Source organism: Tasmannia lanceolata, unplaced genomic scaffold, assembly GCF_043159265.1.
Source record: "Tasmannia lanceolata isolate RefF3 unplaced genomic scaffold, GAP_Taslan_0.1 ptg000007l, whole genome shotgun sequence".
Lineage (NCBI taxonomy): Eukaryota > Viridiplantae > Streptophyta > Magnoliopsida > Canellales > Winteraceae > Tasmannia > Tasmannia lanceolata.
The window spans coordinates 3,969,642-3,986,250 of NW_027518684.1; the positions used below are offsets into that span (position 1 = coordinate 3,969,642).

Genomic DNA, 16,609 nt, shown 5'->3' on the forward strand with positions numbered 1-16,609 from the left:
GATAATTTTTTTTCAAAAATGTCTTTTGATGGGATCGGACTCAGGTCAACCCGAACCAACTCAAACACAACCTAACCCGCGATTTTTTCGGTTTGAACCCGACCTGAGTTGCACCCATAAGAGAGAGAGAGTGTTGGGGGGGGGGGGGGGGGGGGGGGCGAATTTATCATTCCCTGGTAAAAACTCACAGCAAAACAAAGTAAAACCCTCGTAAGGGGTACTTTCGTAATAAAAAGAGGGGCAGTTTCGTAATATTAGAGCTCTATATATTCACACACGACGTTCACTTGACCTTTTTAAGTATACTCGCATTGAGTTCTCCAGCAGCGAAAAGGGGCAGAGAGACAGTGTTTTGTTGCCGAGTTTCTTACTTTCTAGGGTTTATCAAGAAATCCAGACGAGATGAGGTGAAATTCCGAACTTTCAATGTCTTGATTATTTTCTGCATATCACATCATTTATCTCTCATCTTCTTTTGGCTTGATGATTTGGCTTTCTTTTCTTTTCTACATATTTTCTCTCTTCTATGCCGATTGTACCATTGGTTTTGGTTTTTTCATTGCATATCCATGGAAAGTGTTGTTGTTTTCCCCCTTCTCTTGTTCATTGCTTCATGAGTTTGTGATGTAATGGTTGTGGTTAGCTATTTTACTCGAGAATATGAGACGAGGTTCGTTGGATATGTTGCAGTTTCTCACTTGAAATTAGGGTTTCGAAAGCTGTCCCACGTTTTCCCCTTTTTAGAACCCTTTTTTTGTGGCAAATTGTAGTTTTTGTGATACGGAAGCTGTCTGTGAGAGAGTTGGTAATTCGTCAAGATGTTAGCTTTCTACAAAACTGAGAAATACTTTCTCAACAAGAATCAAGCATGTTTGCTCACGTCGTGGGTTTGATCCCCATAGGCGTGAGTTCAAAAGCTTACCCGATGCACATGGTTTACGGGTGATTGCCTGCATCTGTAGGGATCAGTGCTGGGAAACCCTACGTAAAAAAAAAAAACACGATTTGCAGCAAGCAATAAGACAAAATGCGAGAAACTCAATCACACAAGAAAGAAGACAGGATTTACGTGGTTCGACAATGTGTCTACATCCATGGGAGAAGAGCTTCACTATTTCGGTTTCAGGGTTACAAAAAGCTCCTTATTGGCCAAGGAAACTCATTGAAAACCTTATGCCCGTAACCCTATTATGTGGCTTATATGACAATGCCACTACATCAAGAAAACTACCTAAATACCCGTGGCTTATAGCTTGGTCGTGTGTGTGTCGCTCATGTTTGTCCATCACGGTCTTGTATAATGCTAGAATACAAGACGTCTGCACAACATTTTGTCCGTGTTGTATGGTTCACTAACCTCTATGCCGAGTTGTGAGCCACGATGTCACAAAGCGGTTCACAATCTGTTTGTAGAAATTCATAGAGACACGATAATTCCGAACCGGCACAAAAGGCAAATGTTTTGTCACCATATGGTGATCACATTCTAGTTGCAACTTTCTTCCTCCACGTGGTAGACATCCATAAGAGAATGTATAGAATTTTTAGCCTTAGAAAACATCTGGGGGGTTTCAATGGTCTTGTGATGTGCTTATGTTAACTAGGGCTTTAAAAGAGTTGCTTAAGAAAAATCCCAGATGAAATAGAAAAGAAATAAAATGAGTAAGCTAAATGATATAGAAAAGGGGAAGTTTAGGATACAAATGGGGTTGAGAGTGGATAAAGTAAGAAAAACACGTGTAACCAATATATCTCTTCGTTCACTTGTAAGTGACTCTTATGATGTGGCCATTGTCTACCATATCGAAGCTCATCACAGGTTCACCAGGAACCAATTAGTAACTGAATGGCTCCAACACAACATTGAATGCTCTTCCATGATAACCATGGAGGAAATCTGTCCATGATTCCCGACCTTAAAACCATGCTGGAATTTTTCCTTGTCACGTAAAATGGAAACACATGAGTCTGATTAATGGCTATTGCCACTATGTGGCCCGTTGATCTGTTTTTTTTTTAGATTTCACATGCCAACATCTCTTCCACTGTTAAAAAAGAGAGATCAGAAGCACATAGGATGGTCGGACTGCAGTGAGAATTCAGTCCCTAGATGCCAATCAAATAAAAGAAATAGCTCTATACTTTTTTTTTGAATGACAGCCGATTTCATTAAAAAAGACCGAGATGTTCAAAATACAGAAAGACAGAATCCAAGAAATCAAGGAAAAACAGGAAACAAATCAAGGAGGGAGAGAGTCGCAATGGGCCAAATCCTCCAAAGGAATACCATCACTGGCCATGGCATTTGCCATCGAATTAGCAAACCGACGAACATGTCTAAATAGGAAAATTGAGGATCCATCCAATCAAGCATCTCATCAAAAAGATGGTCAAATCTCCAAGGGTGAGGAACCATCAAGCCACCGAATGGCATTGAGTGAATCTCCCTCAATCACCATGTTAGATAGCCTATCGTTAGCAAGTATCTTGATGCCTTGGTAAAAAGCTCTCACTTCAGCCTCCGAAGAGTCCATCACCCTTATTGGCCCCGCATAGGCGGCCCAAATGCCAAGAAATAGCTCTATACCAATGTTACCTGGAACGCGGTTCATTCCAGTACGTGGTACGGGAATGGGTACAGGGTACGGTGGTAGCCCGGTACGTAGTACGATGAGGGTATGCTATGTTGGGTTGCGGGTCAGTTTGGATCACCAATGTGACTATATATATGTAGAGAGAGAGATCTCTACACACATATATATTATGTATATATAATTTCATATATTTTTACAAGAATATCATTCCATAGTACACACTACATGCATTTAATACACAAAATATAAAAACCTCATGTATCACCTACATATTTTTTTCAAAAAGAAAGCTCTAGTTCCAATCCAACCCAAAATATATAAAATATGTAGCTTTTTACGCCATATCTCCCTTAGTCTATATGCATCTCTCTCGCGGGTCGTCAATTTTGGCGATCTGGGTCGCTAGTGAACCACGCTTGGGAACGTGCGACCCCTGATCACGGGTCGGAGGGCGGATGGCGAATCCGGTAACTATGCTCTATACTATATTGGCAAAGTTCCTCATAATGCCAAGACATAAATACACTCCCACCATTGTTGGATTTATGTAATGATTCTGAAATATTCCACAGGATTCAACTCCTTTAAGACTTGTTGTACACACCAATGAAATCCTTACATCCCTCGAGGCCACACAAACAAAAGCCAGTGCCTCTTGGAGCCGTGCATGCGCCTTTTTTATTTTTGAGTGGATATGCTTGAGAGTGGATAAAGTAAGGAAAACATGATTCACCAATACATCTTCATTCACTTGTATGATGTGGCCATTATCTACCTTGTTGAAACTTATCACAGGTTCAACAGGCAGTCAGGAACCACATGGTAACTGAATGGCTGCAAAAAAAAAATTGCATTCTATTCCATGATAACCGTGGAAGAAATCTGTCCATCATCCCCAACCTTAAAACCATGCTGGAACTTCGCCGCTTTCTTACATACAATGGAAACTCATAAGTGGTTCTGATTACTGGCTATTGCCACTATGTGACCTGTTGAGCTCTTTTTTTTTTAGATTTTACATGCCACCATCTATTCCACTGTTAAAGAAGAGAGGTACATGCCTAACATCTTTTCGTCAGGACTGCCTGTAAGAATTCATTGAGACATTCTCCGACCATCCACCACCACTGCAAATTTCATATTAAGCAGCTAATATATTTCTGGGGGTTTGAGGGATGTGGATTTCACCTTTGTTCCTCTACCGTGGAATACGTTGAATTTTGAGTTGCCAGATAATTTTCGGGTAGTTTTTTTTTTTGTCAATTACGAAAAACTGAAGTTTATGCAGGTGTTTTGTCCTTTTCTTCTGCTGTTTCTCTTTGAAACATCTCCTTGTCCTACTCTTGTTTTTGTCTTCTATTGAGATGTGCTTGGCTTCATTTTGGATTGAATTAAGTTTGAAACTTGTTATATTTATTCTAGTTTAGCCACACCCAATTCTATGTTGCAAGAATATGATTGATTGGGAACTACTCTACAAAGATTTTTTAAACGAGGAATTACAAAGTACAAGTTTTTTTTTTTGAAATGAAAACAAAAGTACAAGCTATAAGCAGCAGTGATTAGTCTAATGTGAATAGTTAATGATACAAAGTGCAATGCCCAACCAATTGAGCTATACAGGCTTAAACCCTGTTTCTTGGAGATCTGGAGTGTGGACCAGTTGTTTCTACTTTTCTCCTTTGATCTTCTTGGGGACAAAATGTCCAGGGTCTTAAACCTAGATGGCATGGGAGCATGGCACTCCAAACCAAAGTAACAAAGAGATAATAAGATGAATCTTTCCTTATTTTCCTTTCAAGAAAAATCTTTCCTTATTGATGAGTCATTTCTTAGTGATGAATAGTTTATTGAAGGCAACTCCTTAAATGTAATTAGATGGAGCAGAGAAGTGATGGGAAAACCATGGAAACTTGTAGATGCATTTGCAGATGTATTAGAAAGACTAAGAGGGATACCCTATGTCATAAAAAAAAAAGACTAAGAGGGTCATCACAGACATTTCTGCCATGTGCGAAGAGCAGCCAACATGGCGGCTGATAGGCTAGCAAATGAAGGAGTTTCTAATGGTAACCTTGTCATTAGGAATCATATCGTGGAGCAGTATAGGTTTCAGCTAGTTTTACTTTTGGTTTTGACGGTGTGCTGGTTATTTTTATGCTGTAGTGTTGTATATTTGGGTCTTTGGCCTAATCATCTCGATTGGGAATTTTGGGTTGTACTTGTGTTGACGCTTAATGAATTCTGAAGCTATTCAAATAAAAAAGGAAAGGCATATTAAGATGCAACTTATGCAGACTAGATCAATGATTGGAGATGTACTTAGGGAGAAGCAGCCTTGCTAGAATGAGGGGTGGCGGCTCTTACTCAATATCTGTAAGTGGTTTCTGTGAAATTTCATTTAATATGAGATTTGGTCACCCAAAAATGTGATAGGAGGGTGGTGAGGTTGTGAGCACACAAAACAATCATTGGATACCATTTTTAGGTATAAAATCCAATTTGAAACTGCAGTACTCTTCTTTTCTTTTAATTCAAATGGGCTATTTTGTGTGATTTCTTCATTTGGTCCCACTTAATAGTCCCCTTATTTTGGCCGATTTGTGTGATTGCCTCATTTGGTCCGGGTTTTAAAATGATGAGGTGGAAAACAAAATTTTAAAAGCCAAACCACACAATGTTGAGTAGTTGCGTGTTCACACGAGTATCTCTAAATACTTGTCCTTCGTAGATCTTGATCTGCTTTTCAGGTGCCCTCTAGGAGGTGAAATTGGGAGGTTTGATCATCACTGTTATTTTTACGATACTGTCCAACTTTTTTGGCATATTATGATGTGTATTGTCAATCTTGTGATTGTCTCTGTTGCATAATTTGTGTAAAAACCCCAGATGTATTCTTACTTTCGGAAATGTTTTGTGCATAATTTGTGAAAAATCTCTGACATTACATTTGTGATGCTTCAAATTTTTGTAGTCGCCACCCTGAACTGAAATGGGCAGAGAGGGAGGACAAGGTTTATATTACAGTGATGTTACCTGATGCAAAAAATGCGAAGGTCAATCTTGAACCGGATGGAGTTTTTACTTTCACTGCTACTGCTGGAGGAGAAAATCACTCATATGAATTGAAGTTTAACCTTTTTGATAAAGTGAATGTAGAGGTAAGTTGTATAGTTGATGTTAAATTATAGCTGCAGAATTGCAATTTTTTTTTTAAATAATGCAAAGACTGTAGACTTTTTCTAGAGTGCAAAGAAACAAAGCAAAATCTGTGACTGAAATGGTTCGGGAAAAAAACAAAAAAATTATTTGTTTCCTACTTTCTTCTGTTCTTTTTTTTTTTCTAAATATCTTATTGCATCAGGAAAGCAAAATTAATACCGGTGTGCGAAGCATTTTCTGCGTGGTGGAGAAAGCAGAGAAGGGCTGGTGGAAAAAGCTGGTGCGTGCTGATGATAAGACACCACACTATGTGAAAGTTGATTGGGACAAATGGGTGGATGAAGATGATGAGAGTGGTCTGCTATTCTGTTGCCCTCTTTCTTGTTCTCCGATCTTATCGTTTATGTAGTGTATCATTAGTTGGAATTTGATTAATATTTTTAACTGTTGCTTCAATCAGGTTCGGCTGATTTGGACATGGGAGGGATGGATTTCTCGGTATGGATATTGACAGATGTGTTTTTTTTTTCTGGTAACTTGTCTGGAGTTTGAGCTTATTTTATAACTTTTTACACTCTTGTAGAAATTTGGTGGTATGGAAGGCATGGGCGGCTTGGGGGGCATGGAAGGCTTGGGCGGCATGGGCAGCATGGGGGGCATGGGCGGCATGGGGGGCATGGGCGGCATGGGCGGCTTGGGCGGCATGGGCGGCTTGGGCGGCTTGGGCGGCATGGAAGGCTTGGGCGGCATGGGGGGCTTGGGGGGCATGGAAGGCTTAGGCGGCTTGGGAGGCATGGGCGGCATGGGCGGCTTGGATGGCAAGGAAGGCTTGGGCGGCTTGGGTGGCATGGGTGGCATGGGTGATGATTTTGATGATACTGACGACGAAGGTAGCGATCCTTAAACCTTGTCACATCGGACAATATATTGTGTTGATAACATTTTCATTTTTCTTTGAACATATCTTTACAGTACTGATTTGCCCATTACCATATTTTGATAATGACACTAGTCACTTTGTTTTACACTTTTTTAATTACTTATTCACAGATGTTACAATACTCAAGATGCTATCACACTTTTTTGATTGGATGTTAATAGCATCTTGAGTATTGTAACATCTGTGAAAAGGTAATTGGAAAGTGTAAAACAAAGTGAGTAGTGCCATTATCAAAATATGGTAGTGCAGATATCGGGCCCACTTTCTTTAACCCAAGGGCCTTGACATAATTATTGTTACATCTCTTTAGCCCCAAATGCAGCCCCATATCAAGACATTATGTGAACTGATTAGATGGAATGATGCACACCAAAGCACACCTTTGAAAATTCATATTTTCCCGCATGACTGGAGACCATGATTACATGGGCCAATTAAGAGTGGTTTGTGCATTAGAACACACAGACAATTCATGTTGGGAAATGATATATTCACCCCATTTTCTTGCCTGGGCCAATCAACAGGGAAGAGAAGGGGGTGAATCCTTTATGTTTCCCTCCGTAAATTTGTTGTGCACAAACGCTCGGCATTCATTGGAATTTCAAATGACAATGAAAGCCGATTCCTTGCTTGGTTGCAAATATTGCAGTGAAGTTCCATTCGACTCCCCAACATGTTCTGGTCATCATTACTGTGGTTTTGCACATGTGGCGCCCATGTGGCACTAGTGTCCCCTCTCTCATCTTCCAACCAAATTCTACCAAAATGTTAAATTTTTGGTAGAAGAATAGTGGAAAAGGTCTCGTCTTTTCTATCTTAATCTCTCTTCCATATCTCACTCTTTTTTTTATAATGACACCCCTACTTTTTCTACTACTCTCTGAGAGAACTGCAGTGCAACCAAACACTACTGCACAATTCCACAATTCTTCTAGACAAATGAAATGCTTGTCTCCTCCCTTTTGACTTCTTATTCTACTACTCTCCGAGCCACACCTGTGCAACCAAACATATCCTATCCTCTATTCTAATCGAGTGTCCCTTTTCCATTCCTTCATAGATCAAAAGGTGGAAAAGACAGAAGCGGGAGAAAAAACAGCAGCAGCAGAAAAGACAGAAGAAGCTCCTCCAGAGTTATTGACAGAAACAGAAGCTGCGAGCAAGTGAACAGCATTGGGTTCACGATCTGGTGGCATGATGCCAGATGTGAGTTGACGTAAGGCTATGGAATACAGAATCAATCCGGTTGCTTCCAATCATTCAGATGAGTATGATTTCTGATACTAAGTTAATCTTTTTTCTTGTATTTTCTTTAATGTGCGTAAAGAGGTTCCCCTGTTTACCTGGCTCAAGGATGGTGGGTCTTCATTTTTTCCTTTTTAGCGGCGAGATGTGTTTGGATTTGGGGTGTCAGAAACAGTATAAATGTAGACATGAGTTTGTTGTTGTCAATCTCCTTTGTCTGCTCCTTATTTCTTTCCTAAGATTGCTTTTTTGTGATTCATATGCTTGTTTTTCATGGTACTATTGCTGCTGAATTAAGGGAATATGTTGGACTGTATTATAAAGAAGCAGGCATTCAGTTCCTCAGTTCCTGGGCACAAGTTCTCATCGAAACAGAATACTAGTAGTTTGGATTCGCTTTCCATAGATTTTCCACTTGCAGATGGAAAACTCGTAGGGGCATTTCACCTCTGGCGGATTCCACCATGGCACACTAAGGGCAGATTTGGCCCTGTAGAAAAGATTGGTGTTCAAGCAACTTACTAATGGGGCGCCCTATGTCCCTATTAGTAAGTTAGGGCTACACTTCTCTACAAATTTTCACGCCCCTCCTCCCAGCCAAATAGAGCGGATGGTCAAACCGAGTGCGTTAATGACTTGCTGGAGGAATACTCGAGGTTTTGCAAAACCAACCATAAGGACTGGGTTTGGACGTGGCCCAATTCTGCTACATTCTGCGAAACAGCGAGGCATCAACTTATTTCAAAGATTTTCTTTTCTCCAACCTCAATCTCAGTTCAATCCTTTATGCAGGCACATTGGGCGCTGGTTCCTCAAACAGTTAGTGCACTTGAAGCAAAGCATGCAATTACATCCTGTTTCTCTCACAATGGGTAAACAAATATTCCATGAATTTTTTTTCATGCTTACAAAACATGCCCTTGCTAGTAAACAGGGACATGGATTTTTTTATTCATGAACATTTTTTTCTGAGCAAAATTTTTACCCAAGATCCACATAGACCCTATATGGTCACAGAAAAAAATCATAATTTTCCTTGGGAAGGAAACGGTTGTTCAGTGTTGTTGAGTTGCTCACAGAAAAAAAGGATTAAAGAACTTTTTGCGTCAAAAGAAGAGAGCTAATGTATAGGGGTGTCGATGGATCCACTCCAAATCGGATTTAGCTAGCAATGAACTGTTTAAATCTATTTGGTTCTTCGAATCATACTTCACATGCCTTGGTCATGATCCATTTTAAATCAGACCATTCATCAGTGTCTTAGCAAGTAATACATACATTTTACACGTTTAAAATTCTTAGAAGGGCACGAGGGCAAGCTCCAGTGGGTTTAATGACTTAGGGTCAATGGTTAGATAAGGAAGAGAAAATTGGTGACTAAAGATTTAAGAGAGATAAATGACAAAATATTACAATTTCGCAGATGGGTTCTTGCATGTCAGAGCAGCCACCTCGTGAATGAAGACAAAATCTGCTGAAAAGTGAGCCCTGTGTGGCTGCTCTCACATGCAACAACCGATCCGTGAAATTGCCTTCTGCAATGGACGCTAGCATTTTCCCCTAAAATTCATTATTTAAAAGGTAACAACATGAAACACCAAAACTAGCATTTTCCTTTCTTTAACCACATCTACATCTGGTCCCCCATAAACAAAAAGCTTCCTTCCCAATTCCCATCCACTTCCAACTTTCCTGCAAAGTGAAATCACAAAGCCAAACCAAACGTGTAGAAAATTTTACATCCACCATGATTTACATATTTAGATCCTTGCCTGAAAAAATGGCACCCTGGTCCTAAAACCATTATCAGCCACGCCCGCGTCCTCCACCTGTCAAAGTTTCAAAGGAAAGTAAAAAGCACAAATATTAGTTGTCTTCAGGAGGTAGCAATACATTCTGATAGAGTCCTAAACAACACATTTTCCTAAAAGAAGCTGCCTCAAGTTACTACTTGCTCAGTTGCAACTGAGCAAACTCCCTCTAAAAGCCTCACATTTTTTGTCAAGGGTGAAATTAGCACAACCATGTTTTGATATTTTCACTAATGCATCTTGTCTTTTACTATTTAAAGAGCTGTCAAAAGGTTATTACAGTTCCCAAAAAAGCTCCCATAAGCCAATTAAAAAAGAAAAGACAAGCTGGGTCTGTGCATTAAAACATGGTTGTGCTGATATCATTTCCTTTTTTGTAATGAAAGGAGAAAGTAGAAATGCATACCTCTCCTGCCACGGACCCCGCCTGTGCCTCTACCACCATCATCTTGGCCACGCCCATTGCCTTTAACTGGCCTGCTGCCGCCACCGCCGCCCTCCTCTCTGCCCCCTCTTCCTCTTCCACGGCCTACACCAGGAGGCTTCCTATCTGACAATTCAAATGACCAAAGATATGGAATCAGGATTTGAGTTTCAGTTGCCCTATCTTCTCAGTAAGTTATCATGAAAATTGATGACACTGGGCCCAAGAAGAATTGAATCCAGGCCATGCCATGAAAAAGCATAATGGTCGGTACATAATCTGTTGAAATACAAAGCTACGGTGCTGAGTAAAAAAGGAGTTCCTTGTCCCAGCATCACAGGTTTGAGTATCCCCAACTGAATTTTAGCATGTTAAATTAGAAAAAGGTTTACATGTTTTGCTGTTTTTGGACACAGTAGGTACTCTAAAAAGGGCGGCCCAGTGCACGAGGCTCCCGCCATTGCTGGGTCTAGGGAGGGCTAGAAGTACGCAGCCTTACCCTGCTTTATTGAATACTTATTTGAAGTTTCCGTGGCTAATAAGTAATAGACACACCCCTTCAAAAAAAAAGAAGTAATAGACACATGTTTCTGTTTTTGAATACAGTAGGTACTCTAATAAGTAATAATTTATAACCTAATAACCACAAATAAGTATTCAATAAACTTCAAGGTTATTTGTATAACTAATGGTCTATATTCTATAATATCTTATTTTTGAGGATTTTATTATAGGGAAGTGATATCCGCACCCTTTGATAATCAACTAATCACTTAAACACTTCCCTGACCAGCTGTTGATAGTTTGTTTGGAAGTGTACCAACCTTTTAGCAACTAACTAGGAAAGTACAAAGAGAGAGAAGACTGCCTCTATTATAATATTATATAGGGCGATGATATTTTCACCCTCCCCCCTGCAGTACACATTCTCCCCCCTTAATACGTGAACAGTGGACAACTTTAACGCTTTTTGACGTGAAGTCACGTTAAAAGGGGGGCGAATGTGTACTGCAGGGGGAGTGAAAATACCATCGCCCCATTATACATAAAAAATATAATATATATATATATATATAGGAAAAGGATTTTGAGCTCGAGCTCACTTGCAAAAAAACCCCATTAGATCCATGCATTTATCACTCTAGTTAATGAGTGATGTGGATCCAATGGGGCGTCCTTGTGGGTTTCTTGTAAATGTGTCCTTCAATTTAGCATGCACAGGCACACATATTACATGCATACATATAACAGTCTGCAAAAAAAAAAAATCATGGTGCAAGAAGGGGGGGGGGGGGTTATAATGAAGACATTTTTATAAAAAAAATAGAGAAATAATAATTGATAACTCTAATAACTAATAAATTCTCTTTCTAGCACATATAGCAGTTACTAGAACTTGATTTCATCAGAACTAATGGCAGTTCAAAATTGATTGAGACCTCATTGTTTAGATAAAATAACCAACATTCATGAGTCTCTTGAACATGAACAAAATATTAGAGAAGTCTACCTGAACGACTTTTGTTGGTTTCTTCCTGAACTTTGTCGATCACCTGGAAACCAGACACAATATCACCAGAGTCATTCAAATAGACTCTAGCCAGAAAACCAAGAGCATGTTCAATTAATGTGGAGAAACAATATTAGCAAAACAGCAGGAACTCATATAATGCTTGTAAATGGTAAAAGAAGATTTGTGGGACTAGGGAAACCACCACGCATTTCTACATGATTCAAGGATGCTTGAACCCATGTAACAGATAACAAGCTTGGTGAAATTGATTCTGTTAAGATAATAATAAAGATCTTAAAGCAAAAGATCACTGAACAAACGATATATTTCTTCACATAAAAACAGCATAGGACTAATGCTATCTGTTTCCTTGGGCATCGCATCGCAGATGAAAAAATGACCTTTTCTCATCAGTAGCAGTTCAAGGAAGTTATCCAACACAACACAACTGATGTCAAATAAGAAAAATATCGTATAAACAATGAAGTGTGATTCATGCCTGGCAAAACATTATAACATAAATGTGTATGTCAACTGCAATATCCATTATTTCTTACTTTTTTATCTTTTGTTCTTGTTTCCACATCCCTATATATCTTCTTACATTGAAGATTAAACCTCTGATCAAAATATCTTACACGCGGTTTATACACTTAAAATCTTCAACCATGCCATCACTACTTCATTGCTTAACCCATTGTTTGATACCCAAATTTTAAAAATGATACTTGATTCTAGACTGTCAACATCTCTCTCTCTCTCTCTCTCTCTCTCTCTCTCTCTCTCTCTCTCTCTCTCTCTCTCTCTCTCTCTCTCTCTCTCTCTCTCTCTCTCTCTCTCTCTCTCTCTCTCTCTCTCTCTCTCACACACACACACACACACACATACGAGTCGGCACATTCAGGTTTAGATGTATGGTCGGTTTGAGCTAAAAGTAGGAAAAGAATTAATTAAAACGGCTAGATAACACAAAAAGTGGTGAACCGACAACGCAAGGAGGCACCACTATCTCACACACTCGATAACTTGTTTGAGTCCACAAACATGAATATAACTGGGGTTGAGCCTCTAGCTCAATGGTTAAGGCTTTGGCCTTCAACCTTGGGGTTGGAGGTTTGATCCCAGCTTACCTACCAATAAAAAAATCATGAATATAACTACAGAGGAATGTTTGGGTGGGGCGCGACCTCATTGTAATACAACGAAGGGCATCCACTACAGAATATAGGACCACCTTTGTTAGGTCTGAATATCCATTTGATAGATCTCGCTTTGGATCTCCTATGGCTGTAAAATCATGCCAATTGCCCAATTCTAACATCCAATAATATGCACTTTTTCTTGTTAAACACGGTCAGTAGAAAAAACATCTGTGCAACAATTCATATTCATCAACAAAATATTACATATTATTGGATTTATTTTTTTTTGAAATGTTACCTACTATTGGAAATCAAGATTGCATAATTAGCAAATTTTTGGGCTATAAGAGATCCAAATAAATACTATCAAGCCGATGGTTCAGATCATTCAAAGGTGGGACCCACTATGCTGTAGTGGGTGTGCCTCATTGTATTACAATGATGTTGTGCCCTACTGAAGCGTTCCTCTATACCTTCATATGCACTTGTAAGACATTTTCAAACACACGTAAAAAATACAGTAATCTATATCAAACTTCAAGCACACATGCCTTGTATATAATGATATAACATATAATGTGTGTAGGAATATAAAGTGGATAAGTTGTATTCAAAATTAGGTAGCATTGTAGATCTTCAGGCCTTGATCAATGCCACACATAATCCTTGTTCATGAAACTATGTCAGACCCAAAACATAAGATATGAGTTGTGTGGATAGGATACGGTCCACTCCCACATTTAATAGTATGACATGCAAACGAAAAAATCCTCCAAAAGAAAGGAACTGACAACATTACATGTGCATGATGTTTGTGGGAAAATGACAAAAGTCAAATCCTAGAACATTACAAACTTAACTCCAAAATTTATATCAATATCCAGCACTAGGAGTACAAGAACCTAGAATAAGATCAAGTGATCAACACAAACAAAGATATTGATGCAATATCCTTAACAAGAACAATGAAGGTAGAAACACAAGAAAAAGAAAACGAGGCAAAAAGTTCTCTTAGTTGATTTGGAGATTCTTAAGCATACCTCATCAGGAACTCGGAGATATTTAATCGTATTCCCACGGATGTAACATTCGGGCATTCGCCAAAATCTATCTCCATCCTACAGCGAAATTTCCACCCTCAGCTCCAACCACGAAATAGAAATAGACATATCTAGTAAAAAAGAGAAGAAACATTAAGGGGCCGTTTGGATACGCGGATTTTAGAATCCGGGATTTCTTCAAAATTGTAGCTAAGTGACAAGAGAAGAAGCGGACCAGCCATCGTTTTTTACTTCTCGCCCTTCTTTCCGTCAGCAAGAGAGCCGAAGATCGTCCCATATCTCCCACATCCTGGGATTTCTAAAACCTTGAAATATGGGACGATCTCCGGCTCTCTTGCTGTCAGAAAGAAGGGCGAGAAATCAGAAAACGACGGCCGGTCTCTTTCTTCTCTCATCTCCCATCAGGAAATCCAAGATTCTAAAATCCGAGTATCCAAACGGCCCCTAAAGTTTCATAAGACAAGCAAAGAAATTACTTTCGAAGTACAAATGACTTCACGAAGATGAATGTTCATCCAAGTATCACAATTCACCAGGTGTCCATTGTAAGTCTCCCCATTCTTCAGCTCCACCAACTGTAAGCATCCATCAAAATTTAGGAATGAACTTCGAATCATCAAAAAAATCTAAAAAAGTGAAAACCCGCGTGTAAATTTGAAACAAAATTGAAAGAAAAGGCAAAACAGTCTAGTTCTACATAGATCTCCATCAGAGAAATTACGCCAAAATTCGAGAAACTGTTGAAGTATAAATGATTAAACAACACCAACTCTAAGAGCTGAAGCTTTTGTAGTAATTGGTTGTTTCACAGAACAGAAACTAATGCCCAAACAATAAAATAACAAGGTAAAAGGAAAAAAAATCCCAACAGGGATAAGCTCTTACTTACCATAGGATGTCCTTGTGCTGTTTTTAATAGGGAAAGAGGAAGCTGAAAGATATAACAAAAAGAAAACCATCATATATCATATAAAAACAGGTTAAAAAGGCTTCGAAATCACATTCAATAAACCAAAACCTACTGAAAAAAAACCAAAACCCTAAATAAAAACCAAAACCCTAATAAACAGATCGAAAAGTCAAAAACTAGATCAACGAGCGGTAACATACCATTTTCGTAATACCGAGAATTTGGTGACGAGATCCTGCAAAATTCAAAAATCAAGAAATTACTTCATTACTCGTACAAAACCTAGGGTTAAGAGAAGAAGAAACTTAAAGCTATAAAATTCGGAAAAAAAAAAAGAAATGGAGAAAATAATATCACCGCTTTCGATCTTGCGAAAGAAGTTTTTGAAGTTTATGAGTAAAAAGTCGGAGCGTAGGAAAAGTCGTTTTCTTGCTTTATATTGAATCGGGGAAAGTCAGTAGTCCGCGGGACTTCATAAAATTCAAATAGGGGCTCTATTTTGTATGGGGTGGAAATATCAAAAATCTTGATTTGACTTGGACCAAAAAGCCCCCCTATTTCAAGGAAAATAATAAATCTCCATGTCTCATTAAAAATTATAAAAACTTACCTCAATACAATGAGTTAGGTCCATAAGAACCATGAAGTCAATTAACTCCGTTTGGTTGCCAGAATTTTTTTGGTTCTTGAGATTTCTGTGGAACAAAAAACTCCCTGGGAGATTGGAGGGAAAAATAACTCCCAGGAAGTATCCCGGTAAAATAAAAATCCCATGTTTGGTTGACCGGATGTTTGGTTGTTTGAACTGTTGGGAAGAAAAAAAATTCTTCTGCAAGCTTATTTTTGGTTCCCGGGATTATTTTGGTTCCTGGGAGTATTTTTTTTTTCCAGAGTAAGGTTTCGTGCGAGATTATTTTGGTTCTTGGGATTATTTTGGGCCCAGCAACCAAATGTGGTTTTTTATTTCCGCAAAAGTCCGAAGAACAAAAAAAAATTCTGGCATTGTGTTGTTTTGGTATTTCCGGATTATGGATTATGAGTGTGACTTGTTATGATTGATTTTTCTTGCTTTATATTGAATCGGGAAAAGTCAGTAGTCTGCGGGACCTCCCAAAATTGTGGCTCTTCACAAATCGGGCTCTATTTTGCATGGGGTGGAAATAACAAAAATCTTGATTTGACTTGGACAAAAAAGCCCTCTATTTTAAGGAAAACAATAAATTTTCATATCTCATTGAAAATTACAAAAAATTACCTCAATATGATGGAAAACTAACAAAATACCGCTAGAAAATAACCAAAATAATCTCATCTGGTGGAAAATGACAACAATATCGATATCTAAGAAAATTACCATTGTATTCAAATTTGATCATTTTTACGAGAGAGCGGTAATTGGTATTTTTTCATGAGACGGGTATCTTACTAATTTGGGAAATGATAATTTCACCCCCTTTTCGTCCTTGGCCACATCCCTTCTAGTGTATTTAGGACTAGTCTTTTTACACTAGAAGGGGTGTGGGCCAAGGACGAAAAGGGGGTGAAAATATCACTTCCCTACTAATTTTCTCTTAGAGAGAATATGTTGGTCATTTTCCATAGGGGAGTGATAAATCAACCCCCAGATATCTTAAATCGACTCCCTATGTGTCTTTCTCTCTCCTCAGGGTTAGAGAGAGTATTTTGACAATCTTCTAGGAGACAGGGTTGCTCTAATCATTTTAAATAAGAGAGGGTTTGAAAGTTTTTTTTAAAAAGATCCACCATATTTTAAAAAAAAATCATCACAAGAAACATTTTGCTAAAT

The 16,609-nt window shown here is 38.8% G+C and overlaps 2 protein-coding genes across 2 annotated transcripts; one reads left to right on the plus strand and one right to left on the minus strand.

Annotated features, from left to right (window-relative positions):
• Positions 1-293: 293 nt before the first annotated feature.
• Positions 294-8,166, plus strand: LOC143880815 (uncharacterized). Its single transcript, XM_077383794.1, has 6 exons — positions 294-407; positions 5,569-5,755; positions 5,959-6,112; positions 6,217-6,254; positions 6,340-6,646; positions 7,757-8,166. The coding sequence occupies exons 1-6, from the start codon at positions 403-405 to the stop codon at positions 7,861-7,863; spliced, it is 798 nt and encodes a 265-aa protein (XP_077239909.1). The 5' UTR covers positions 294-402; the 3' UTR covers positions 7,864-8,166.
• Positions 8,167-9,534: 1,368 nt separating this feature from the next.
• On the minus strand, positions 9,535-15,254 carry LOC143880816 (putative U6 snRNA-associated Sm-like protein LSm4). The gene is made up of 8 exons (XM_077383795.1): positions 15,160-15,254; positions 15,003-15,037; positions 14,782-14,823; positions 14,369-14,467; positions 13,872-13,949; positions 11,687-11,729; positions 10,159-10,302; positions 9,535-9,770 (listed from the first exon to the last, which is right to left on the minus strand). The coding sequence occupies exons 2-8, from the start codon at positions 15,003-15,005 to the stop codon at positions 9,748-9,750; spliced, it is 432 nt and encodes a 143-aa protein (XP_077239910.1). The 5' UTR covers positions 15,006-15,037; positions 15,160-15,254; the 3' UTR covers positions 9,535-9,747.
• Between the last annotated feature and the right edge of the window lie 1,355 nt (positions 15,255-16,609).